The 25,056-nt window shown below is 49.6% G+C and overlaps 1 protein-coding gene across 2 annotated transcripts in view; it reads right to left on the bottom strand.

Moving 5' to 3' along the window:
• Slit3 (slit guidance ligand 3) overlaps positions 1 to 25,056 on the bottom strand; it is a 593,809-nt gene that overhangs the window by 58,736 nt on the left and 510,017 nt on the right. For both annotated transcript variants that reach the window (XM_075941332.1, XM_075941331.1), the window contains 5 exons: positions 20,277 to 20,420; positions 19,133 to 19,276; positions 17,101 to 17,264; positions 16,152 to 16,284; positions 914 to 982 (listed from right to left, as the gene is read on the bottom strand). In XM_075941332.1, the coding sequence (XP_075797447.1) occupies positions 914 to 982; positions 16,152 to 16,284; positions 17,101 to 17,264; positions 19,133 to 19,276; positions 20,277 to 20,420 (654 nt within the window). The remainder of the gene's footprint in view (positions 1 to 913; positions 983 to 16,151; positions 16,285 to 17,100; positions 17,265 to 19,132; positions 19,277 to 20,276; positions 20,421 to 25,056) is intronic.

The raw sequence follows: 25,056 nt of genomic DNA on the forward strand, positions 1-25,056 counted from the left end.
TCAACGGGGGCACTTTTGTTCTACCCTGGCATTTGGTAATGTATGCAGACTTTTCTTTAGGCTGTCGATACTGGGAAATGCTACTGGCTTCTAACAGAGGCCAAGGTCATCACCACCTAGGTTCTCACGATAATCATGACAACTCCCATAACCAATAATTGTCCAGTTTCAGACGCCCATTGCTCCGAGTTTGAGAAATGTTCACACAGACACTGGTTTCTGGAGAACAAGAATAGGAACTAAATGGCGGCTTTCTGAAACCTTTTATTACTGAGCCTCTGATATTCGTTGTGAAAGACCCATTCTTGTCTCTTGTGAACTGGCTCCTACCCCTCTCAAGCAGACATGGGCATCTTTCAATTACCACTTGCCCAAGGAGTAATTTCACCCCTCTGGGTCCCACCAAAGCAAGGCAGAGACGCTGTTGAGAGACAGAGCTCACAGACCTCTTCCATGCCCAGGTTCACTGTTCCCCATTCAAGAGTTTTCAGGTTCTTGGGAGGCTTGAAGATGGTAGCAGGCATTATTGAAGGCCCTTGGTTTAAACCATCAACTTGGGACATTTTCTGGGAAACCAGAGAAGGAAAGAAGGGATGCCTGCTTGGGCTCCTGGCAGATCTAAGTGTGGTCACAGTTCCCAAGGACTCGGGAATTCAGCTTGGAGCCTGGAAGGTCAGAGGCAAGTCAACAGGAAGGTAGTTCGGAGCCCATGATGACATTCTGTGGCCATTTTCACACACTCGCCTCTCTGGAAAATTCTCTCACAACAGCCCGCTCCGTTTCCTCCCTGCTGCTCCTCCGTGCACCGCACAGGCTGAGAACTGCTGGATCTGCCACAGCACCCTCCTCTCTTACTCCCCAAAGTCCTGTACCACACCACCTCAGGGAGGAGAGACAAATGCAGGCTTCTTACATAAGCGTCAGCTGGCGGAGCGAGGACAACTCTTTGGGCACCGCCGTCAAATGGTTTCCTTCCAGGTACCTGAAAGAGAGGTGCAGAGTGATCGCACCGGGAAGGGTACAGCACGCTAGGCACACCACAAGAAGCCTCCATGAGTCACCCCCCCCATCTGTCATCCTTGTGTAATTCTGAAATCACTCAGCCGGTGATAGTTTTCTCCACTAGACTGAGTAAGTTTCACGAAGCAAGAGTTCTTGTTAAATTGCCCTCCACTGCATCCTACGGGGCTCTTTACACTGCTATACACATTCGGCACTCGGTGCAAATCTGTTTAATATTAATAAGTGAAGCACTCACTTAATGCTGACCTATCACAATATTTGAGTAGCAGCAACACAGAGCTGAGGAGCCACTTACTTCAGGCTACACAGAAACCATTAGTTGATCTAGAGGCTAAGCAGTGGGTTAGTGGTTCTCAACCTGTGGGTCACAACTCCTTTGGGGGTTGCGTATCTGATTTCCCGCGAATCAGATATTCACATTACGATTCCTAACAGTAGCAAATATAGAGTTATGAAGTAACAAAAAAATTAATCTTATGGTTGGGGGTCACCACAACCTGAGGGAATGTATTAAAGGGTTGAAGCGTTAGGAACGTTGACAATTCCACACAGCTTTTACTTAGCTCCTGGAAGGGTAGTTAGGGGAACTTAGCCGTCATTTGTCTTAAGAACTCAAGTTTTAAACTGAGGGAGATGCTAAGTGGCAGATGATACTCAGGGAGAGTCTACTAGAACCTGCAGGGAGTTAACTGGGGAAAGTTGAAAAGTAGCAACCACAAAAGAAACACTGAACAGCTGAGGGGGGTGGGGGGAGAGCTACACCCAGACCAGAAGCATCAGTAGGAGGCGCTGTGGGAAGCTTTCCTCCCTTGGTGTTTGGTGCTCAGTACTGGCAGCCCAAGACCCTCCTGAACCATACTCGAGAAATACCCAGTATTTCAGGACTATCTTCTGACAAAGAGGATATTGTGACATTGGAAAAGAAACCCCGAGTCAGGGTATAGAGCATTCAGGCAACAGAAAGCCTAGAGGAAACCCAAGTGTCCCCAAGAACTTTCATGCTGACTCCACGCAGCACACAGGACACCAACAAGAGCTGCGCAGGACCTGAAGGAAATTACAGAGTAGGGCCAGCTCCCGAGACTGCGTCTGAGAGGTGCTGTCCAGGACAGCATCTGTCATCGGATCGTGCACAGGAGAACTCAGAAGGGAGAACGGGAGCATCCATGGCAGAGGAGCCCCAGGAGCTAAGCAAAGCTCTAAGAGCTGGGAAGGTACACAACAGTCTAGGTGGAACCGAGCAATCGGCTCACTAGGTTTTCATATCCTCTATTTTCACTCAGGTTTCTATCCTTCAGCAACTAACCTATCTTTATTTAACACCCAATGCCATTTTTTGTTTGTTTGTTTCTTTTCATAACGGCTGTCCTGGAACTAGCTCTTGTAGACCAGGCTGACCTTGAACTCATAGAGATTCGCCTTCCTCTGCCTCCTGAGTACCACCACTGCCCAGCTACCTAATGCCATTTTAGTTTTTTTTTTTCGAGACAGGGTTTCTCTGTGGCTTTTTGGAGCTTGTCCTGGAACTAGCTCTGTAGACCAGGCTGGTCTCGAACTCACAGAGATCCGCCTGCCTCTGCCTCCCGAGTGCTGGGATTAAAGGTGTGCGCCACCATCGCCCGGCCCCAATGCCATTTTAGTAGGCCAGTGGCTTCATTCTGTTCTTGACCCACCCCTATCCTTTTTCGTTTTCCTTCTTCCTCTCCCAAACAACATAATCTGGCCTGATTTGCAGGGCCTCTGTGCTCAGCTCCCCGGGAGATGGGGCTGTTCTACAATATCAGATAGAGTATCTTCAGTTTTCTCGCTCTAGCAGACCTTTATCCTGAAACCCCACCTCCCCCTCCTTTTTTGTCCCTTCAGGTCTCTCCTCTACTTTCTCTTTATCATCTCAATATGCACATTCACATATGAAATCACCATTATCCTGATACTCGAGCCAAACAAAGACACAACAAAATAGAAAACTGTAGACCAATCTCCCTGATGAGCTCAGATGCAAAAAAAAAAAAAAAACCTCAACAAAATATTTGTGACCTGAATTCAAGGACAAACCAAGATGGTCACTTACCAAGTTGGCTTCATTACAGAGAAACAGGATCATTTAAGCAAATCAATAAATGTAACACATCACCCAATGGACTCAAGGAGAAAAATCACAGGATCAACTCAATAGATACAGATAAAGGCCTTTGTCAAAACCCAACACCCTTTCATGATAAAACCCCCAAGAGGCTAGGAAAGGAGGAAACATAACAAAGGTATCTACCATGAAGTAAAGCCAACATCATGCTAAATGGAGAGAAAGTAGTTCCATTAAAATCAGGAACAATACAAAGGTGTTCATTGTCATCTATTCGATATGGTGTTTGAAATCCTACCCAGAGCAGCAAGAGAAGGAAATAAAAAAACAAAGAGAAAAGGAGGGAGTTAAATTTCATGTGTACATTCCATGATTTAATATGTGAGAAACCCTAAAGACTCCGCCAGGAGGGCTGGAGAGATGGCTCAGTGGTTAAGAGCATTGTCTACTCTTACAGAGGTCCTGAATTCAATTCTCAGCAACCACATAGTAACTGACAACCATCTGTAATGGGATCTGATGCCCTCTCTGTCATGCAAAGCACTTATACACATAAAGAATATGAAAAAAAAAACCACCACAAAATTCTGAGAGCCAATAGACACTAAGGTCCCAGTAAGGTGGTACAAAATTAAACACACAAAATTCAGCAGCCTTCCTATATATTAACGATGTAAATAAATAATTAAGATGTGAAAGAAGTGAGGGAAATAATCCTATTCACAACACATTCAAAAATACAGAAAAACATCTAACAAGTGAAGCAAAAAGACATATACAAAGAAAACATTCAAACAAGGAGGAAGAAAACTGAGGGAGATACCTGAAGATAGAAGAAGCACTCTCTCACGCTCATGGATCGCAAGACATAATCCTGTTAAAATGGCTTGCCTACCAAAAGTGATCTATAGATCCAATGCAACGTCCATTAAAATACCAGCATTATTCTTTACAGAAACAGAAAACAACAACAACATTAAAACTCATATGGAAACATGAAGGACCCCAGATAGCCATAGCAACCCTGAACAAAAACAACAGTGTGGTAGTTATCAGTGCATGTGATTTCAGGTTATATTACAGAACAATAGTGACCAAAAAAACAAGGCATGGGCACAAAACCAGACTCAGGTCAATGGCAGAGAAGCGAGAGCTGAGAAACAAGCCATGCACTACAGCTGATTTTCATTACAAGAGGCAAAGACCAAACCAAACCAACAACAACAGCCACACCCAAGACCACACCCACGCACACTGGAGAAAAGATAGCCTCCTTAAGAGGTGATGCTAGGGAAACTGGATATCTCTAGCAGAGGGACACAGCTGGCTCCTTTCTCCAACCATGAACAGAAGCCAACACTGAGGCTGAAGACCTTACTGTAAGACCCGAAACTCCAAAGATGCTAGAGGATCAAGACCCAAGGCACAGCTAAGGATTTTCTTCCCCTGACTCCAGTAACTCAGGAAGTAAAGTCAACTATTGACAAAGGCAACCTCATGCAATTTAAAAGATTCTGCATGCAACAAACAAGCAAACAAACAAAACCCCCAAACCTGCCCACAATAACTCAGTTTTTAGAAGAGACAGCCTACAGAACGGGAGAAAAATCTTTGCCATGGATACATCTCACAGCTGATTAATATCTGAAATATACAAACAACTAAAAAAAAAACCCAACCAAACAAAAACTCAGTGAAAAAATAGGCCAAGGAACTTAACAGAGAATTCTCAAAAGAACAAATATGAATGGCCGATAAATATTTTAAAATGGGCTCAACATCCTCAGCCATCGGGGAAATGTAAATTCAAGCTACTTTGAAATTCTATCTCACCCCCAGTCGGAATGGTTATTATGGAAAAAACAAACGGCAGCAAATGCTGTCCAGGAAATGTGGAAAGGCGAGCTGTTGTTCACTGTCATTGGGCGTGTAAACGACACAGCCAGTATGGACATCTGTCTGGGGGGGTCTTTAAAAGCTAAAATTAGAACTTCCACATGACCCAGCACTCCTTGGTGCGTACCCGGAAGACTCTCCATCCCACCACAGAGACACTTGCTCATCCACGTTCACTGCGATTCACAACCTCTAGGAAATGGATTCAGCCTAGACGTCCATCAGCGGAGGAACAGATAATGAAAATGTGGTCCATGTACACATGGAGTTTTATTCAGCCGTAAAATGAAATTACAAAACGTGCAGGAAAACGGATGGCACTGGAAACAGGAGATCGAGCGCGGAAGCCTAGGTCTGGAAAGACAAACGCTGAACACCCCCTCCCTCACGCACAGCCCAGCTTCTGATTTTTATATAGGTGCACTTGTGTGGGAAAAAATGTAGGCAGAGCTCAGGAAACTAGAAAGGGGCCAATGAGAGAGGAGGGAAGAGATTCTTTAAGGTAAGGGAAAGTCATAGGACACAGGTGGTATACGTGGAAGGGGAAACAGGAAAGGTTTATATAGGGATGGAAGACATGGAGACGGGGGTAGGAAAAGTAGGTGTGTGTGTGTGTCTGTGTCCAAACTAATGATGCATGACAAAGTCATAAGGAAATCTGATACCTGTAATCCAGCCAGACATTATATTAAATATGAAAGCTTGCATGGAGGTACATGTGATTGTACAATAACACTGAAAAGGTCAAAATGAAATGAAAGTTATTGTTGTGTATAATTAATATATGACAAAAACATTTATTTATTTTTAAAAAAATATTTATTTTATCTGTATGAGTGTTTTGCCTGCCTGTATGTCTGTGTACCATGTGTGTACCTAGGGCCCACAGAGGGCATTGGTTCCTCAGGAACTGAAGTTAAAGATGGCTGTGAACCAACATATGAGTGCTGGGAACTGAACCCAGGTCGTCTGGAGGAATAGCCAGTGCTCTTAACCACTAAGTCATCTCTCTAGCCCCAACAAAAAACATTTTAAAAATGATGTGGAATTCAAAGCTGAGGATCTCTGATGTCTTATCAGGAAATAAGGAAAGAGGGGGTATGTCTGTGTTACAGGGGGTACATGACAATAGGGACCAAGCTGCAGGATGAAGGTCCCTAACAGACAGGAACTCTTTCAGACAATCAGTGACCCCGGACCCCAGGCTCCTGGAGTGACTTGCTCAACTAGGGTGCCCCCAACTCTGCGGATTTAAGTTTCACAGAAGAAAGCAGCCTTGGTCATAAATTACAAAGACAGCTGCCCTGTGATGCCTACCCTTGGGAGGGGTCCCAGGCCAGTTTATTCACCCGTCCAGTCTAAGTCCTTGTCCCAGGCATCCTGATGCTTAGGACACAAGGGAAGATTTGCTAAGGAGACTTTGCAGACCATCTTGGCTCTCTGGGGCGAGTTTCCTTCCACACAGCACCTGCGGTACACTGTCACTGCCATCTGCCTGCCCAGTGCCTGTCTTCAGATCCCCGAGGTCGCTCCTCTGCTGCCTCAGTGTTTCTCAAGCTTTAACATGTATGTAAACAGCCTGGGATCACGTGAACAAAGCTGGCTCTGACCCAGACGGTCTGGGGTAGGACTGAATGAAGAACTTGCATTTCTAATACACTAAGACCTAATTTGGGGTGATGAGTTGCTAACATGTGGCTTTTGTCTTAGGGTTTCTATTACTGTGAAGGGACACTATGACCACAGCGACTCTTATAAAAGAGAGCATTTAACTGGGGCTGGCTTATAGTTTCAGAGCTTTGGCCCATTATCATTCATGGCAGGAAACACGGATCATGCATGTAGGCAGACATGGTGCTGGAGAAGGAGCTGAGAGTTCTACATCTTGATCTGTAGGCAGCAGAAGTGTCTGTGACACTGGGCGTGGCTTGAGCATATATGAGACCTCAAAGCCTGCCTCTAAAGTGACCCATTTCCTCCAACAACGCCATACCTCCTAATAGTGACCAAGCATTCAAACATGTGAGTTTATGGCAAGGGGTGGGGGCCGCCAAGATTCCCAAACAGTCTCCATGACATGCACAGGACGAATGAACTGAGTAGCTCAGTGTTTGCTTTTCTGAAAGTCTTCCTGTCTCGTCTGTAAGCAAAGTGAACTGCCTGCTTTTTGCTCCCTGCCTGCTGTCAGAATCTCCATTGCTTGCAATGTCTACCACCTACCAAATGCATTCACAGAAACAGTTAGAGCAAGAATTTGACCACGATAATTGGCAGTACAACCTAGCCAAGTCCAGATAGGAAATTACATGTGCATCCCTTCTCTGGTTCATCTCATGTCTGACCCTCTGATGACCTCTGGTTGCCATTGTGCTGGTCTTGTCCTTCCCTGAACAGCCAAAGAGAGGGTGGCCAGGTCTCTGTCTGCCCTGGTCCTGCCTCTGCCTCCTTGTCAAGTTTCCTCCTGCGACCTCAGCCCTTAGCTCTAGACTGCCTCCTACATTTCAGCTCCCCCACCCACAGGTGACATTATAAGTGTTTCAGTGCCTGGTGGCATCTTCAGTGAGAGTCTGCCCGGGAGTCACGTCAGAACACTCACAGTGGCCTTCCTACACACTGGCTGGCAACAGCTAGGCTCAGGAAATGTCACCTGGGCAATGAAAATCACAGAACTTCCCGAGGGAGCTGCGTTTGGCACTACCGAGCGAGTGGGAGCTGCTTTCCGGTCCAGGGTGTCCCAGTGCCCTGGCATCACGGCTTGGAAAGACACAGAATCAAAAAGCTCCACTTCAGAAATGCAGATGCAGTGCTGAGGGACGCTGCCTTTGTAGGAAGCCCTTGATGAATGCTCTCAACTCCAAAGTAGCCTATAGCTGGAGCGGGGGCCCGGAGGGACGGTTCAGAAGCCTGCCCTCTGCCCCTGGCCTCAGAACTGCAGCAGCGTTTCTGGCAGGTCAACCTTTGCGTTGACCTGAATTTAAATGTTCTCTTTCAGCCCTCACTCCGGAGAACACACCTGCCTTGCATGAGAATCCACACAGATCGCTTTGCACGAGCACCCCTGCTTTCTGCTCCCATTTTAAGCTTTGCAGAGCAGACAGGTTCTCACAAAGAATTCCAAGAGCAGTAGGAGAGGGAGAGGGCAGCCACCTCCCAGGAGACCCTACTCCAGGCCAGGATTTCCACCAGAGACCTGGGTAAAGTGGGGGCAGCTCAGTGGCCATTCTGGCTACCTAATAGTTATGTGTTTGTAGGCAAGGTACTTAACCTCTCTGGGCTTGTATTCACATAGCTATAAAATGGAACTAGTGAGCCGGGCGGTGGTGGCGCGCGCCTTTAATCCCAGCACTCGGGAGGCAGAGGCAGGCGGATCTCTGTGAGTTCGAGGCCAGCCTGGTCTACAACAGCTAGTTCCAGGACAGGAACCACAAAAAGCTACGGAGAAACCCTGTCTCAAAAAATAAAAAAAAAATGGAACTAGTGATAATTACTACCATGAAGTATTATGAGGGCTGCTATGAATAGCGTCCAGCATACTAGTGTTGAATAGTTTTTGAAAATACATTCAAATACATATATGCATATACATGTGTGTATATATCCACACAGACACACACAACCTCTCCACCTAGATCACTATATACATGATGGCCAGAAGATTTCACTTCCTCTTCTGCTTCCACAAGTGTCGCTGTGAGGAGCTTGGCACTAAGCCATGCTGCTGATGACAATGCTTGCTTGGCTCTGGTGTGTCCCTACGTGTGGACACCGCCCTCCTCTGGTCCTCAGCCTGCACACCACCTGCTCAAGCTCCCAGCACATGCACCTTCTTTCTTAGGCTACCTGCCCCTTAGGAATCCAGGTGCTGGAACAGACCTTCCTGCCAGGAGGGGCTTCTGCAGACACGTGCTTTCTACCTGAATGTCCCTGGGGAAGATGACTCAGCCACAGGCTAGTTCACACTGCCTTCTCTTTCTTCCAAGTCTCCAGGATCAGGGACGTGACTGTGACCCTGACCGCTCTGCTCCAACCCCAGTGGCCGCGTCTCCTGAAGCACACCAGCTGACGGCATGGATGAATGAAGGAGCATCTTGCTCTCAGCCCCTATCATCCTCATGCCAGGCATGAGTTCCCAGTATTGACTAGAGTCCCAGCTCTACTAGGGACCAGTCCTCCTCCATCCCCTCAATCTCCTGAGAGCACCGAGGACCATCCTCTTCTAAGTTTGCCTGCTGAGTCTCTCTGGGTCAGGCCCATACTAGGACCCTACCATGCTCAGAGGAAGCCTCTCGCCAAAGCTGGGGTGAACCCTGTACCTGGCTGAGGTATCCTCTGGCTTTCCCTGTGTCAGGATATTCTGGATATGTCAACTTGGCACAACCTAAAGTCATCTGAGAGGAAGGAACCACATTTAAGAAAATGCCTCCAGAAGATTAGGTTCTAGGCGGGTCTGTAAGTCATTTTCTTGTTTAGTGATTGACAGGGAGTGGGGCTGGGAGGGGTGGCAGCCCACTGTGGATGGTGCCATCCCTGGGCTGGTGGTCCTAGGTTCGGAAGAAAGCAGGCTGAGCAAGCCATGTGGAGCAAGCCAGTAGGCAGCACTCTTCCATGGCCTCGGCATCATTTCCTGTCTCCAGGTTTCTGCCTGTCTGAGTTCCTGCCCCGACTGCCTTTGATGATGAAGTGATATTGAAGTATAAGACAAATAAATCCTTTACTTCACAACTTGCTTTTTGGCCATGGCATTCCATTGCAGCAATAGAAACCCGAAGAGTCAAGCAACATAGGCAGGCTGGGCTGTGAGTCTATCCAACGCAGGGAAAGCATGCCCAGAATAGGGCATGAAGAAGCAGTCTCTTTGCTGGTAGCAGCTGCATGGCTGGACAAGTTCAGCTGTCAGCATGGATTGGCCGGAACATAGACAGTGCCCCCAAACAATGACAGCAGGGCTCCTGGTCTGCCTCTTCCTGCCAAAGCAGGTGACAGACATGGCTAGATGTTGCAAAACCCTGGGAAACTGGTCACGGGGCAGAAAGGGACATGGGCTTGTGCACCAGGAAGTAGTGTATTAGTGACTCTGTGGTGGGGCAGACAGAAAGGGCTTGAGTTTGTGCTCTGCAGCTGTTGGGCAGGTTGCTATAAGCAGGCTCTGAAAAGTCCAGGGCTTTCCATTTGCACTGGAATGAGGACGTTAAAAAGCTGGCCTCATGGAAGCAGAAAGAACAATGGCTTTCCCAGGCTGGAAGAATGAGGGAAATGAAGGAGGGTGGGTGATGGTACAGGGAGCAAGTGGGCAGGAAGAAAAACACCAGAATTACGCTGTATCAACTGTGGGTCGCAACCCCTTTTGGGGTCAAATATCAGCTGTTCTGCATATCAGATATTTACCTTCAATTCATAACAGTAGCAAAACGACAGTCTTGAAGCAGCAACAAAAATAATGTAATGTTGGGGGTCATCACAACACAAGGAACTGTGTTAAAGGGCCACAGCACTAGGAAGGTTGAGAACACTGCTCTTCAGCCTCACAGAAGCTGTGGCAATGATTAGCTGTACCCTCAGTCCAGCCGGCGGGAGGACTCTGGATGTCTTCAGCACACACCAATGGCATGCTTGCGGGGCTAGGTCCCACGATTACTCTGCCCTGATCATTATGTGTTGTTTACACGTATTTAAATGTTGCACTGTATCCCGTAAGTAAGTTTCATCATTCTGTCAACTAAAAATTAAAAGCAAAAGTTTACAGAGCCACTTAACTTTCCTAAGCCTTGGCAATCTGATGGGTAAGAGCAGAATGATCAGGGTTGGCAAAATCGCTTAGCAGGTAAGGGTGCTTGCTGCTGATTCTGATAATCTGAGTTCAAATCCCCAGCAGAACTCACACGGTAGAGGGAAGGGACTCATCCACACACGTTGTCCTCCGACCTCCACAATGCACTCCGCAGCACAGGCACCCCAAATAAATAAATAAAAATGGGAACGCGCTGCTTGCTCAGGAGTGTGCCTGGTAGGAGCACAAGAGGCTGCCTCACTGCACCTGGCACAGACAAGGGGTCGGGTCCAGCGCAATGCAGGTTTGTAGCATGGACCACACCTCCTCCCTCCGTCTCCCAAAGGCCAGTGCAGGCAGAGTTCCCTGGATTCACCCTCGTCTCTGAGCAGGTTGTGTCTCAGTGTTTGCCACTGTCCAGATGCCCTTGTTTTGCCCTTTTCCGACTGCATGTCCACACCCTAGTAACCAACAGCCAGAGAGACATTTCCGTCGAGCTGCTTTCTGGCATCCCAACTCTCATCCTGAACCTGTTGGAGAGAGCGGTACCAGGTTCTCTCCTCTCCCTAGTGCATCCTTGGCATCATCTCTGACCATGATAATTCTCAAAGATGTGTGTCAGCCCCGTGTCTGCCCTCCCCATCCCCTTTCTGTCTTCCTTCTACCAGGCTTTGGGTGTCTACAGTACAGCACATCCCTGTCGCTAGTCTGTTCCCCAGGATGCAGGAGACCTCGTGTCTGATTATTCGTCCCTTCTCCTGGCGACTGTCTGGTGAGGGGACAGTCATACATTCTTTTCTTTTTGGGATATCACTTAAAAGACAAATTCATGGTCATGGTTTTCAGACGAAAGTCAGAACCCAAATGGCCCAGGTATGATATAAACAAGGACTGAGCTGTGGATGAGATTTCCCCAGCGTCAGACTCTCAACCCCTCTCTAGGCCCTAAAGGAGATGGAGGTTTGACTCCCATGTCTGTCCAAATGGAAGCAAACAGATTCTTAGGCTTTGGTTACTTTGGAACAACAAGGCAGGCTCAACGATAAAGAGATATTTGCAGGGCAATAACTGTCCTTCCTGCTAGTGGGGAGACACTGCTTTGGCAATTTCTCAGTGACTCGGGGGAAGGGGATTGACATGCTTCGCCCTGATTTTGAAAAGAGCCTGTAGGTCCCTGTCTTAGTTAGGGTTTCTATTGCTGGGAAAAGACACCATGACCACGGCAACTCTTATAAAAGAAAATATTTAACTGGGGTGGCTCACTTACAGTTTCCGAGGTTCAGTCCATTATCATCAAGGTGGGACATGGCAGTGTGCAGGCAGACATGGCGCTGTAGAAGGAGCTGAGAGTCCTACATCTTGTGGCAACAGGAAGTAGTCTGTGACACTGGGAGTAGCTTGAGCATAGGAGAACTCGCAGCCTATCCCCACAGTGACACATGTCCTTCAACAAGGCCACACCTCTTAATAGTGCTACTCCCTTTTGTGGCCATTTCTTTCAAACCACCACAGTCCCCCTTTCAATCAGGAACTGGATGCTGCCTGCAGCTTGTGTTTCCTCCCCTCCACTCCTTACTGGCTGCTGTCGTGACTGCTGTGGTTCTTCATGTATCACCCACACCTAAGGGTCCCTGAGAAACTTTCAGAAGTCGTGGTCCAAATTATTTTTGTAATGATCTACAAGCATTGTTCTTACTGCAGGAGATGGCTCGGAGATTACGAGTGCACACCACTCTTGCAGAGGACCCAACGTTGGCTCCCAGCATTCACACAGAGTGACTCGGAACCGCCCGTCATTTCACCTCCAGGGGATCTGATAGCCCCTTCTGCCCGTGATCTCTGTGGGCCCCTGCAAGCAATGCATCCCAACCTGCATATAAATATCATCAAAAGTAAAATAAAATCTTCAAGAAAAAGACCAGCATCCTCTGTTTTGTACGCATCTCACCTTTGCCCTGGTGGCATAAAACCAACAGAGGACACCAGCTTAAGGGACATTAGCTCAAGACAGACGACTGGGCCTAAGTCTCTGTGCCGTCATTTACATGTGCATTTGCAGCACATAAAGTAACAAAGCGAACTGTAACAACAGCAAGCCCCATTTCAGACTGCCCTTGACAAGGCAGTAAACACTAGCAACAACTAACAACAGTAACAGCGCCGGACCCCTGAGCGCTTGTTTCTTTAGAAACTGTGTGACGGGATGAACAGTGCAGACCCAGCGTTTCTGCAGCCCATGAAACGCTCAGTGAAATCCTTGTTCACTGAATTAGCCACTTTGGGAGTCTCCCATGGAACGCTATTTTTACTTACAAGAATGACTGGCAGAGTCTTCTGAGTCAGGGGCATTTACTGGGGAGTTTATGGAAAATAAACAAAAAGAGTGGGACACAGGGAGAAGCACAGATAGTATTTGTTGCCAGTGATTGAACTGGGGCTTTCACATGAATATTAATAGTTTTGAAAACTTGGATTGAGCTCAACAGCTCCACCGGCCCTATTTTATTTTATTTTATTTTATTTTTGTTGTTTGAGGCAGGGCTCCTCTGTGTAGCCCTGGCTGTCCTGGAACTCACTTTGTAGACCAGGCTGGCCTAGGACTCACAGAGATCCACCAGCCTCTAACTCGTGAGAGCTGGGATTAAAGGCATGCGCCACCACTGCCCAGGGACAGCGCCCTCTTCTTGAAGACTTCTATTATGGGAAACTGACTGGTGGTCATGCCAGTGACACGAAGTTTTATCTGCTGGACATCAGAACGCATCACGACCTGGAAGACCTGCATAAGTCAGTGAGCTGATCTAAGTGACCAGTGTGTTATGGTGTAGATCCCGGCTGGGAGACAGTACTACCCAAAGTCAGCAGACCAGTGCAATTTTGGGTTACAGAACAGGCAAGTTCACAGATATGGATGCAGATTTCATATGGCAGCTACCCCTTCAGAAGGTCCCACTGTCTGTGGTGTATGATCAATGATGAAAATCCACCAGTATTGGAATGGACTCTTAAAATGATCCTTCCTGTTCCAACCACGTCTACATTAAACTGGCCTTTCTCCTTCAACTTCACCTGAACACCTATCACAACACAGGGGATCCAGAACAGAAACCAGGATTGTCACAAAGTTTGACATTAAAGATTTGCACAAACTAGACAGCATCACCCTTCTCACGCCAGTGGCTGGTTTGTGTCAACAACACACTTCTTATATAAATATGTGGTGGGTATGGAATTATTTTTAGACAGAATAAGGAGTAGTTATTTCAAAATGGTCCATGTTAGCTTCTACGTGTCGAGTATCGCAGTGTACCTGACAGGCACTTGTTCTTGGAGCGCTGAAAAGGCCAAAAAGGTCCCAAGCTGGGGACCCATGGCACCCTGTCGCCAGGTCTACTGGCTCTCACTTTCCTGAACACACATTTCCCTGCCCCCCCTCCCCATTTGGTCCCAGAGATGGTTCAGCACCAGAATTGAGTTCCTTGGAGTGCCCGAGAAGCCGTGCTCGGCTGGGAGACATCATCTCTTCCACAGAAAATGACGAGAGGTCCTCTAAAGGCACGGAGCCCCAATTATTTCTGTTATTCAGTCTCCGAGTCCTGTCCCTTAGAGAAAAGCGTTCATGAGCTGTCTTCTCGGCACTTCTGCATTCTGACATGTCACCTGGCACCCGTCTGGCCAGGAAGGAGCACATTCCACGGCCATGTTTTTGCTGTTCCTCTGCCTGGACAGAGTTCACCACACGACATTGCATTTGCTCACCCAGACTTTCGATGGCTCAGCCTCAGCCTTTACCCATCCTGACAGGGTCTTTTAGTGACTGTCAGACCTCCTTTCCTTCCCTGGGGCTGCCAGTACCTATGACAACCTGTCTGAGCGTCCGGGAATGCCAGAAGTGACAGTCCCACCTAAGATCTGTTTGCATTCGAAGAGGCTGGCATGCTCACAGCCCGCCTAGGAGACACTGGCCTGGGAAGCAATAGATTTCCCAGAAGGAATCTGGGTCACGTCACATTCTGTCAGTTATGTCTGAGGAAGCAAGCCCAGATGGCCCCAGCAGAAGGAGTGGACCTGGGGTCTGGGATGGAGTTCTGACACACAAGTGTGACAGGGTGGGTGTGAGTGGTGGTGTGAACCTGTTGCCTGGACACCCTCACCTACTGATTATGTCTAAGGAAGCAAGCCCAGATGGCCCCAGCAGAAGGAGTGGACCTGGGGTCTGGGATAAAGTTCTGACACACAAGTGTGACAGTGTGGTGTGAGTGGTGGTGTGACTCTCGTTGCCTAGACACCGTCACCTTCTGTCAGTCCCCTCACCTGGCTCTTCCCGTTCGCATTTCAGGGTCTCCACTGGCGTAGCTACTTCTGCTTGTCCCACTCCACCTGCCCTGCTAGGGACCTGCTCCTGCGTGGCACTTTTGATCACAGCGTCATGTCCCAGAGAAGCTTTCTCTGAGTGGCACAACTAGGTAAACCTCCCCTTCATGGTCCCCTGCTCGCTTCACCTTTATTTCACCGAGTCCTGTGAGCTTCAGAGATGACAGACCAAATGTCTTCCTTCCCCAAGAGAGACCACCGGCCTCATGAAAGTCGGGCCCACCTGTTTCTCTAGGTGTCATCTCTCTATGCTGGCAATGAGCCTGACTATGAGGCACCTCATCCCCATGGGATGACGGTACAAGAGAGGGCGGTGTGAGAGAGCATGGGCAGGCGGTGAGAGCCTGTGATGTTCTGCACCAGGTGGCCAGCGCCTATGTCTGACTGAGAGCTAGGCCTATCTACCACAGAACCAGACAGGGTGCCGCTTCCAGTACTGCGAGCTCTCCAAAGAGAGAACAAGCCACCTGTTTCACGTAACTTGGAACTTCTGGTCCAGGAACAGGATCTGGGGAGGGACTGTGAGGAATCTGAGCTGGGAAGAAGTTCTAGAACGGGTGTGACTCAGTGCCAACACATCACCTGCTTGACGGAATTGCTCAAAGGAGAGATAGGATCACATTGTACGTGGGCCCTCCAGTGTACAACAAGAGGCTCTCATAATACCTTGTGCTATCACTTAGGTTAGACAGAGGCTTCATGGGGTCCAGAAAGGCAGGGTATAGCATAGGGATTTTTGGAGGGTGCAAGAAATACGGCAGCCCATTCACACTCTGGAGTATCTTTAGAGAGCGGAGGGTCAGGCATGCCTCTTACCAGGAAGAGATGGTTCAGAGTTGGCCTCCCTCTTCCTCTTCAACCCCATCCCCCAACACCACTCAAAGCTCCCAACCACCCAGAAAAGCTGTGCTGGGATCCAGCGAAGCCAGGCATATCCCCACACCCTCAGTTGAGATGCTGGGGTACAGCGGGAAGGGTGAGGCCTCAGGGGCTGGGGGTGGTACCTACAGTTCAGTCACGTCCTTCGGCATGCCTTTGGGGAGGGCACGGAGCCCCCTGTTGCTGCATCGCACCACAGTCTCCACACAGGTGCACTGCTCGGGGCAGCGCGGGCTCAGTTGGCAGCTGCTCTCCTCGTTGCCTGCGGAGAACCCACACGGCGTGAGCCTGGTAGAAGGTGAGCCCCGCCAGGAGAACAACTGGGCAAAGCTGGCTGACAGGGCCAGACTGTTCACAGCAAGGGCCAGCTCTGCCTAGCCCCAGCAGTGAGCCTGAGCCAGAATGAAAGGTAGCTACTGGTTTCTTCCACTGCCAGAGGGGAAGGACGTGTGCCTGGGAGCATGGGGAGGGACACTACCATTTACTACACTCTGTGGGAAATGACGACCTGTCAAGCTGTTAACCCAGACCCATGGCCAGATAAGAAAGGGGCTCCTGTCTGTCACATGAGGAATAAGCCATGGCATCAAAAGAAGCAGCCAGGCAGAGGCAGAGCCCGGTCCTTCTCCTCTCTGCCCACCACTATATTGTAGACCCCATAGGGTGGTAAGCTTGTCACCAGCCTCGTTATAATACACCTCAATTAATTTTGGAACAAATCCTTCTGTTCTAAGGCAAAGAAAAAAAATCCTCAAGTAAAGAATTGAACTGACTTGAATTCATGTAGTCAAATATGCCGTCTGGGGTCCTGAGATTCGTGGGTTCATATCTCATAGTCAAATGGCAGGAATTTTCATGTACCATTGGTACATATTCTGACTTTTATCATAACATAGACAGGAAGAGCTCCCTGCCCAGTTGCGTACCCATGTACAGTATAGAGGGGTATACCATCTAAGGGGCACCAAGCCCACCGTGGGCACTGCAGGTAACATGGCTGGTACAAAGGCATTCCTACAGAGGACAGTGTCTGGGGTCTCAGCAGCCTGCCTTGCCTTCCTGATTCACGCCCTCTCACCTTCGCAGGTGAAGTCCTGGATGGCCACGTCTTGGATGGGAATCTCCTTGAGGAAAAAGGGCTTCTGGCATCTGGGGTTCCCACTAACGATGCGGCGTTTCCTCAGCCACCGGCCGAGCCAGGCCAGGTGGCAGTTGCAGTTGAAAGGGTTGGACAGGAGATTTCTGAGGGAGAGATAGCCCGAGTGGTCACTGTCCATCCGGACCCTAGTGGAAAGCCTAGGGTCCCCTCCTGTAGCCCAGGCTAGCTTTCCCTGGCCAGTGATGAGGCCTTGACATCCCTTCTTGGAGGATGCAGAATTTTTCTCTAATCACGGGGATGTTTGTTGGTGCCCTCGCCATAGCCCATGCTAACGGCTGTGTTGTGACCTCCAGCATTGACCCCCTCTGTCCATCAAGCTTCACTTGGGCAAAGCTGGCAAGGTCTGTGGGACAATTTCCTCTACTTGAGGACAGTGTCCATGCCCTCCGTCCCCCAGGAAATGCCTGTGGTTTGTGGGGCTGGGCTGTCAGTGTCCCTGACCTGGGGCTGCTGAGACTATTCCTTTTGCTGACCTGTGCCCCTTACTTTCTTCCGGTGGTATCCATACCAAGGTTATTTCTGTGACTGTCAGCAGCTGCCCACTGACTGAGTTCTGTGAGGCTGGCATCTCTGCTGGCCTCTCCATAGCCAGAAGCCAGCCTGTGTACCACAGGCGATTTATTACTGTCTATGCAGCGGCATGACAGACTGACGGGGGAGGGGACGAGGGTGGTAGCAGTTGTCACTCTGAGTGCTTGCTCCAGGCCTGGGACCATGCTAAATAACTTACCCCTCTGTCATGTCACTGAGGCAGAGGGTGGACAGGGGAGGGGCAGGCCACGTGACCGAAGGAGGGAGAGGTGAGAGGATGAAAGGGGGGTTCCTAGGCTGTGGGATCCAGGAGTTGCCACTGCAGAGTCCTCAGACAGGGTGTGAAGTATGAGGTCAGGGGGGCTTGGCAGCAGGGCAGAAGGACTCACTAACTGGGAGACACTGGACGGCTGGCCCCAAGCCGCTCTGCAACTCTACTTCTGTTTCAGGTGGGAAGGTGACAAGGGGTGCAAGAGCAGCTGGGGCTGCGACTTCATTTTGTCATTTCTGAGTGAAGGAGATGGGACAGGTAACTGCTCGCTAAGGACAGGGGAGGTACAGGCAACATCGTCCGCAACTGTAAAGCGAACACCCTTTGAGAACTGTCTGTCCTGAGGCCTGGCCGTGCAGATCATGCTGTCAGCAGGACCAGTCCTCGCAGCAACCACAGGAGGTGAGCTGTGCTGGGAGAGATCGGATGCACTGAGATAAAGAAGCAGTCTCAAGATGCCACAGCCGAGGACAGGAAGCTAGGATTCGAACCTGGGAAACATGGCCTTACAGTCAACAACCACTGTCCTATGCTGCCCCCGTCCTTGGGAGGACTCCTGCAGAGTGCTCCTTGCAGGGGACTTCTTGGGCAGAGTGCTCACTGACAGGCCCAGAAAGCTGGGCTCCAACTCTGGCTTTGATAAACACCAGCGTAGACAGCATCCCCTTTTAAATGCCACTGTTGATCACACCATAGCAAAGCTTCCATGTTTGTGGTGTGCTCTGAAAACTAAAGCATCCCTGCGGCCATGCAGTTTGACCCTGGTCTCCTCTCCGGTCCCATCTTACACAGCATATTCAGCTCACTCTGCTCCAACCAGCCACAGGGCCTTTGCATGACTGTTCCTGCTAAAGAAAATGCATTCCCCCTTTTCTTCAACAAACTAATCCTCCCTACTGCGTCTCCACAAAGCTTGTGTTGGACGTTCTCATCATGGGGACAATGCACTGTGCTGCAAGCCCCAGGGAGGAGGAGCCGGGTCTATAATCCTTAGTACTTAGATGGTATCCGGCACATAGGGGGAGCCTGACAGATGTTTATTAAATAGATGGGCAGGTGACCTTGGCCCCAGTCTGGGGAGCTGAGATAGCAGGAAATTCTGCAGGGAGGGGCCCAGAGGACATGGGCCGCACGCCGGGGGGCACTCACATGGTGGACAGGGAGACAAGTGTGGTGAAGGCTCCAGGGGTGATGGTGGTGATCCGATTGTCATAGAGCGACAGAAGTCTCACCGAGCTGAGGCCGGCGAAGGTGTCATTGCTCACACAGCTGATCAGGTTGCTCCTTAGCATCCTGGAAGAGGGCGGGAGAGGGTCATGGGTAGTGTTCTCACCTCTCAAAAGGTAAACAGCCAGTCACTGTTCAGGCTTGGCTGATGATATGCAGGGGCCTGGACCCTCACTGACCAACACCAATGTATATGAATTTGTATTTCACACATTGTGTGGCGGTTTGAGTGAGAATGGTCCATATAGGCTCCTATGTTTGAATGCTTGGTTCCCATTTGGTGGAACTGTTTGGGAAGGATCAGGAGGGTGACCATTTTGGAGGTGTGTCACTGGGAGTGGGCTTTGAGGTTTCCGAAGCCCATGTCATTCCAGTTGGCTCCGTTGCTCTGCCTCACCCTTGTGGATCAGATGTAAGGTCTCAGCTACTGCTCCAGCTCCATGCCTCTTTACCTGCCACCACACTCCCAGCTACGATGGTCATGGGACTCACCCTCTGAAACTCTGAGCCAGCCCCAATGAAACGTTTTCTTTTATAAGTTGCCTTGGTCATGGTGTCTCTTCACAGTCATAGAAAAGTAACTGAGACACCTTGTCAACACAAACCAAGGCTATCCACACGCACCTGTACAGATGGTATGGCTGTCAGTGTGCACGTGTGTACTTCCAGGAGGAAGAGGAGCCACAGAGGAGTTCAGTGTATGAATATGTGCTTGAACGTGGATGCTTGCTTGCAGATGTATTTGGGATATATCACGTGTTTCTGTGTTGATGAGTAATGGGCGCATGAGTGCCTGTGTGCATCCCTCACTATGTTTCTGGCAGGAATATGCACATAAGGGGGCTATGAGTGGGATGTGCTCAGGTGTGTGGGCATGCTGGTGGGATCAGCATGTCAGTTTCCTTGCATTAAAAGTGGGGAAGTCTGATGCTGTAGAGAGGAAGGGACCCACAAGGCCAGGATGGTGCCTGACTTGGCTCCATGTCCACAGCCTTCACAGTCCAGCCCTCACTCCCCTGACTCCTGCCTCCCCGCTCTGGACCTGAACCCAGGTCTGGGTACTCACAGTGTCTTGAGGCCACTGAGGCCCCGGAACATGCGTCCATGCATGGTCTCCAGCTGGTTCCCCGTCAGCATCAGCTCCTGCACACCTGCTGCTCCATCGAAGGCACCCTCTCGCACCTCCTTGATCCTGTTGTTGCTCAGGTTTCTAGAAGGAAGGGGTAGAAGCAGGAGAATGAGGTAGGTGGCGGTTTCTCAGCCTCCAGCTCCCTGACGCTGGGTCCTCAGCATTTGTGCTCTGGGATAGGGAGGCACTCCTCGTAATGGTGGAGTAACACACACAGCCCAAGGCTTAAGGGGTTTCCAGTGTAATCACTTATTGGATGCTCTGGGAGATTCACTATTATTTCTTCTCTTCAATCAGGGCTCTCACTGAGCAGTGGTCCTCGAAGGAGGGATGGAGAAAAACAAAAAGCAGCTCCCCAGTGGGGGTGAACTCATTTGAGGGGCTTGTAGGTCTCTCAGCAGAAGCCCCTCACAAGTGGATACTTCTTACTTTGGAGAGGCCAACCATCGTAACCTCATCAGACCCTCAAACAACACTCAAATACGACTGTCTGATTTTATGGCTGAGGAGACTGGGTTCCAGGATAATTGCATAACATTCCCAGATTCACACAGCTGAAAGAGCTGGATTATGAATCTAGACTTTCTGGGACACGAAGAAACAACCCATCCCTTTCCTATGTGATTATTTCTCTGGAGGTGTGAGGACTCATTGCCTTGTATAACTGAGTTGCAGAATTCAAGTTGGGAGGTTTTGGTTGTTTGTGTGTGTGTGTGTACATGCACACTCACGTGCATATGTATACACGTGTATGTGCTAAGGCCAAATGTCAACATCAGGCATCTTTCTCAGTTGTTCTTTGCTTTATTTTCTGACGCATGGTTTCTCACTGAATCTGGAGCTTGCCTGATTCAGGTAGAATGACTGGCTAGTGAGCCCCGGAGATCCTCCTGTCTCTTCCTCCCCAGTTCTAGGATTATAGGCACATGCTGCTGCCCTTGAATATACATGGATGCTGAGGATCCAACAGGTCTTCATGAGTGAGCAGTAAGCACTCCACCAACTGACTCATCTCCCCAGTCCTGGGATCTTGGTTTTCTCACAGCACCCTTATTCCTTCCCAGCCCTAGTGCTGCCATTCCCGAGTACACCCTGATCTGAGAGCAGATCCTGTTCTCTGAAACCTGGTGTCCACAGCATGGGAGACCATATTAGGACAGCAACAGCAAGCAGATTCCACACAGCCATGGAAAATTCTAGTTCCCAGGGTTCTTTCAGGAGTCAGAAGCAGGGATTCTCTGGACCATCCTGTGGTCCAGGCTGAAGGCACACATGGTTTTCTGGATGGAACTAAGCCTGGTGATATTCCTACTGTGGACAGGAAGCTCTGAGGATGTTGCTGACTCACTGAGCATGTGAGTTTGGCTGAACTGCTGGGCTTGCAGACACTGGCCATATGCCCAGACCTCTTGGTAAGGGTGGAAACTGCTTCATGCCAGAGCCTTGGATGGATATGAGGCCATACAAACCCTTTCACAGAGTACAGGGATGAAGCCTGCCAGATGGACAGGGGACCAATTTGAAGCACATGGTAAAATAATGATACCCAAGGGTCCAATGTTAGACACTTGCCTTTCCCATGGGTGGCCTGGGCACTCTGGGAACAGCAGTGCCAACCCCAGTAGACAGCTGTAGAGGCAACAAACTCCAGCTGATCCATCTTTTAAATCATCTTCTCTTTGTTCTTTCTCTGCTCCCCAACCCCTTTCTCTCCTGCTTAATCCCCCAAAGTCCCTCCCCTAAGGCCTGTTAGCTGGAGCACTCCTGAACCGGAATCCATTTCTGTGATAAACTAGTACTCAGCCTGTCTCCTTATCAGTTCCGATAGTCCTGGTCAGGGACAAGCCAGGAATGGAGGGAGTGCATGGGGGACACAGCATAGGACCCCCAAGCTATGTAGGAACTGAGGTCAAGGCTTTCTTAACAGGGTGAGGTTCCAGGGTGGGAGGCTCCTTGGGGATGAGCACGCAGGAGGACTGGACGATGAAGATAGAGCAGTGGGGGTGGGAGGGCCATTCCCTGACATCTGTTTCTTCAGCAGAGCAAAATTAGCATCCCATTGCTGTAAGGTTTGTGAAGTGCATGTCCTTGGTTGGGGAGAATGAGAAACAGAAGTGGGGTGGGGGTGTGGTCATAGGGCTTTCCATAAGTACTGCTGTTACCTCTCTATCCATCGAAGCTGGGCTTACCCCTGAAGTCTGGAGTGGAGGGTGGGGAACAGAGTGTAGCTTGGAGCAAATATTCTGGAAAATGTGTGTGTCTGGATTTTCTAAGAGCTCGGATGTGTTCCCAGTGCAGAGTCTCCCTGTGATGCATCTGCTTCCAGGACGCCTCAGAACACAGATGCAGTCAGTTATTGGGTTCTCTCCCTTCGTCTCCACAGACCTATCTAGAGAAAGGTGCTTTGGGGGCTGAAGAGATGGCCCAGAGGGTAAGAGCACTGGGTCTTCTTCCAGAGGTCCTGAGTTCAATTCCCTGCAACCACATGGTGGCTCATGTCCACGACGAGGAGATCTGGTGCTGTCTTCTGGCTTGCAGGCCAGAAGACAACATGCAGACAGAACAACATAATAAATAAATAAGACAAAGGTGTTTTTTTTTTGTGGCTCTGACTTCAGAGGCCTCATACACAGGCTGCTGTGTGACCCCGACTCCATACTCCCCGAAGAACACAGAGGCACACAAAAGGATTGATAACAGCTCCCAGCCTGAGCCCAGGCAGAGGAGGCCAGGCTCTCCTAGGCCACTCACTATTCCCTGGAGTTACAGGGTCAGCCAGCTACTCCTACAGTGGGGATGGAGCTACAGTCCTGTTTAAGCTCTGTCCCAGGAGGAATGCATCAGAGAGCCAAGGGTCCTTTCTGGATACTTAGGAAAATGGGCCATGCCTGAGCATATGTTCGGGCACACTGCCAGGATGAGGCAGTTCTGTCCATGGACCAAGAGCCTGTCCCTCCCTGAAGGACTACTACAGGCTTAGGTATTCACGGGTTCCAGGCAGGTGATTTAATGGTGATGAGAAGCAGGTCCCTTGAAACAAAGGTGACCAGGACCTCATGTCCATCTAAGGGAGTGGTTGCTGTTCTGCTTGACTTTACTGGGCCAACCTCAGATTATGGGGCCAGTTCTGCCAGGGTATCTGATAGCCCAGAGGTACCAGAAAGTGAGATCTTATGGTTTCTGTGAAAGCTCCTCGGTTTTAAAAGTGGGAAACTAATTCTTATTAAAAAACATAGCAAGTAGCAACACATCCAGCCATGTGCCCATGGCTTGCTAGAGGCTGGCTGGTTTTCAGACTATGTATAGGTGTGTCTCCTCAGCATCATAACTGGGCTGAAGTTCACGGCAAGGAGATCCACAGCTCTGAACATGGAGCCCCTTTTTCTCTTCTCCTTCCCCCTTCCCTCCCTTCTGTCTTTCTACTCCCCTTCCCAAATCTCGCTGAACTAGGGGTGGTACTCAGGGCTGCAGGAATGCTAGACAAGCGGCTGCAGCCGGGGGCCTGAGGCTGGATTCATCCTGTGGGGTCTTAGTCAGGTGATTGGTACTGATTAGTGCATGGATACACATGCCCATACGCACACATGCATACATGCCACACATGCGGACACACATACAGAGACGTACACACACAGATGGATACACACACACAGGGACATACAGACACAAACACATACACGGATGGACTCACACAAACATATAGACACACACGTACACAGATGCACACGTGGACACATACACGAACACATAGATGCACACACACATACACACACACACACATGTGCAAGGACATACACAACGATTGTCTTTCATGGAGTGACCTTCCCCCAGCCCACCTGCAAGGCTGCCGCTGGCTCCTGGCTCTGCTCCCTGCTTAAGTTTTAAACTCGGACAAGTCACTGAACATTATGTCTCCGTTCCCTCAGGTGTGGAACGAAGTAATCCCAAAGCCTCTGGTTTTGCTTCGTGAGGGTAACATTCAACAAACACTAGAACTTTCTGGTACAGTTAAGTGTTGACTGCTAGCTAATGTTGGTTCTATCATGGTCACCAGAGCCTTCCCAGCCTTGTCTCACCTTTGCCCTACTCCCCAGGCTCCCCAAACTTTCTGTGCAGAACTGTCTACATATGTAACTGGATACTTTAGGCTACTTGGCCCACTGGCACTGGATTCTGGCATCATCTCTGGCCGACACCTTCCATCCTTATTTCTTCCTCTTTGTCTGCTTCGGTTTGTGCACTATTGGGAGTTGAACCGGGGTCTTGTGCGTACGAGGCAGGCACTAGTTTTCTGAGCAGCGCCTTGTCACTCATCATCGCTCACAGGAAGAGTAAATTTATTCTCATTACGCAAATGATGAAACTAAGGCCCCGCCCCCAGAGGGTCTCCTAGGACCACATAGTGGACAAGGACAAAGCTGAGCTTGGGTCAATGCAGGCCAGCCTGCAGGTTCTTCCCTACACCTGAATGCTGAGCTGGCCAGGAGCAGCAGGGCATATCTGGCAGCCCCAACTTCCACTCCTGTATAGCAAAGAAAGGGACTAGCTGAGTGGCATCTGTTCCTTCGGTTGAGATCTGGGCTTGCGTTTGGCCACGCTCAGGTTGCATGTGGCTGAGGGTGGGGACCAGCTGCCTCCTATAACACATTCGTATTCTTGTTTTCCTTAGCCTGCAGCGCTATTTCTCTGCGCTCACATCCCCATCGCAAGTGGGAAC

This window comes from Microtus pennsylvanicus, chromosome 11, assembly GCF_037038515.1.
Source record: "Microtus pennsylvanicus isolate mMicPen1 chromosome 11, mMicPen1.hap1, whole genome shotgun sequence".
Taxonomy (NCBI): Eukaryota; Metazoa; Chordata; class Mammalia; order Rodentia; family Cricetidae; genus Microtus; species Microtus pennsylvanicus.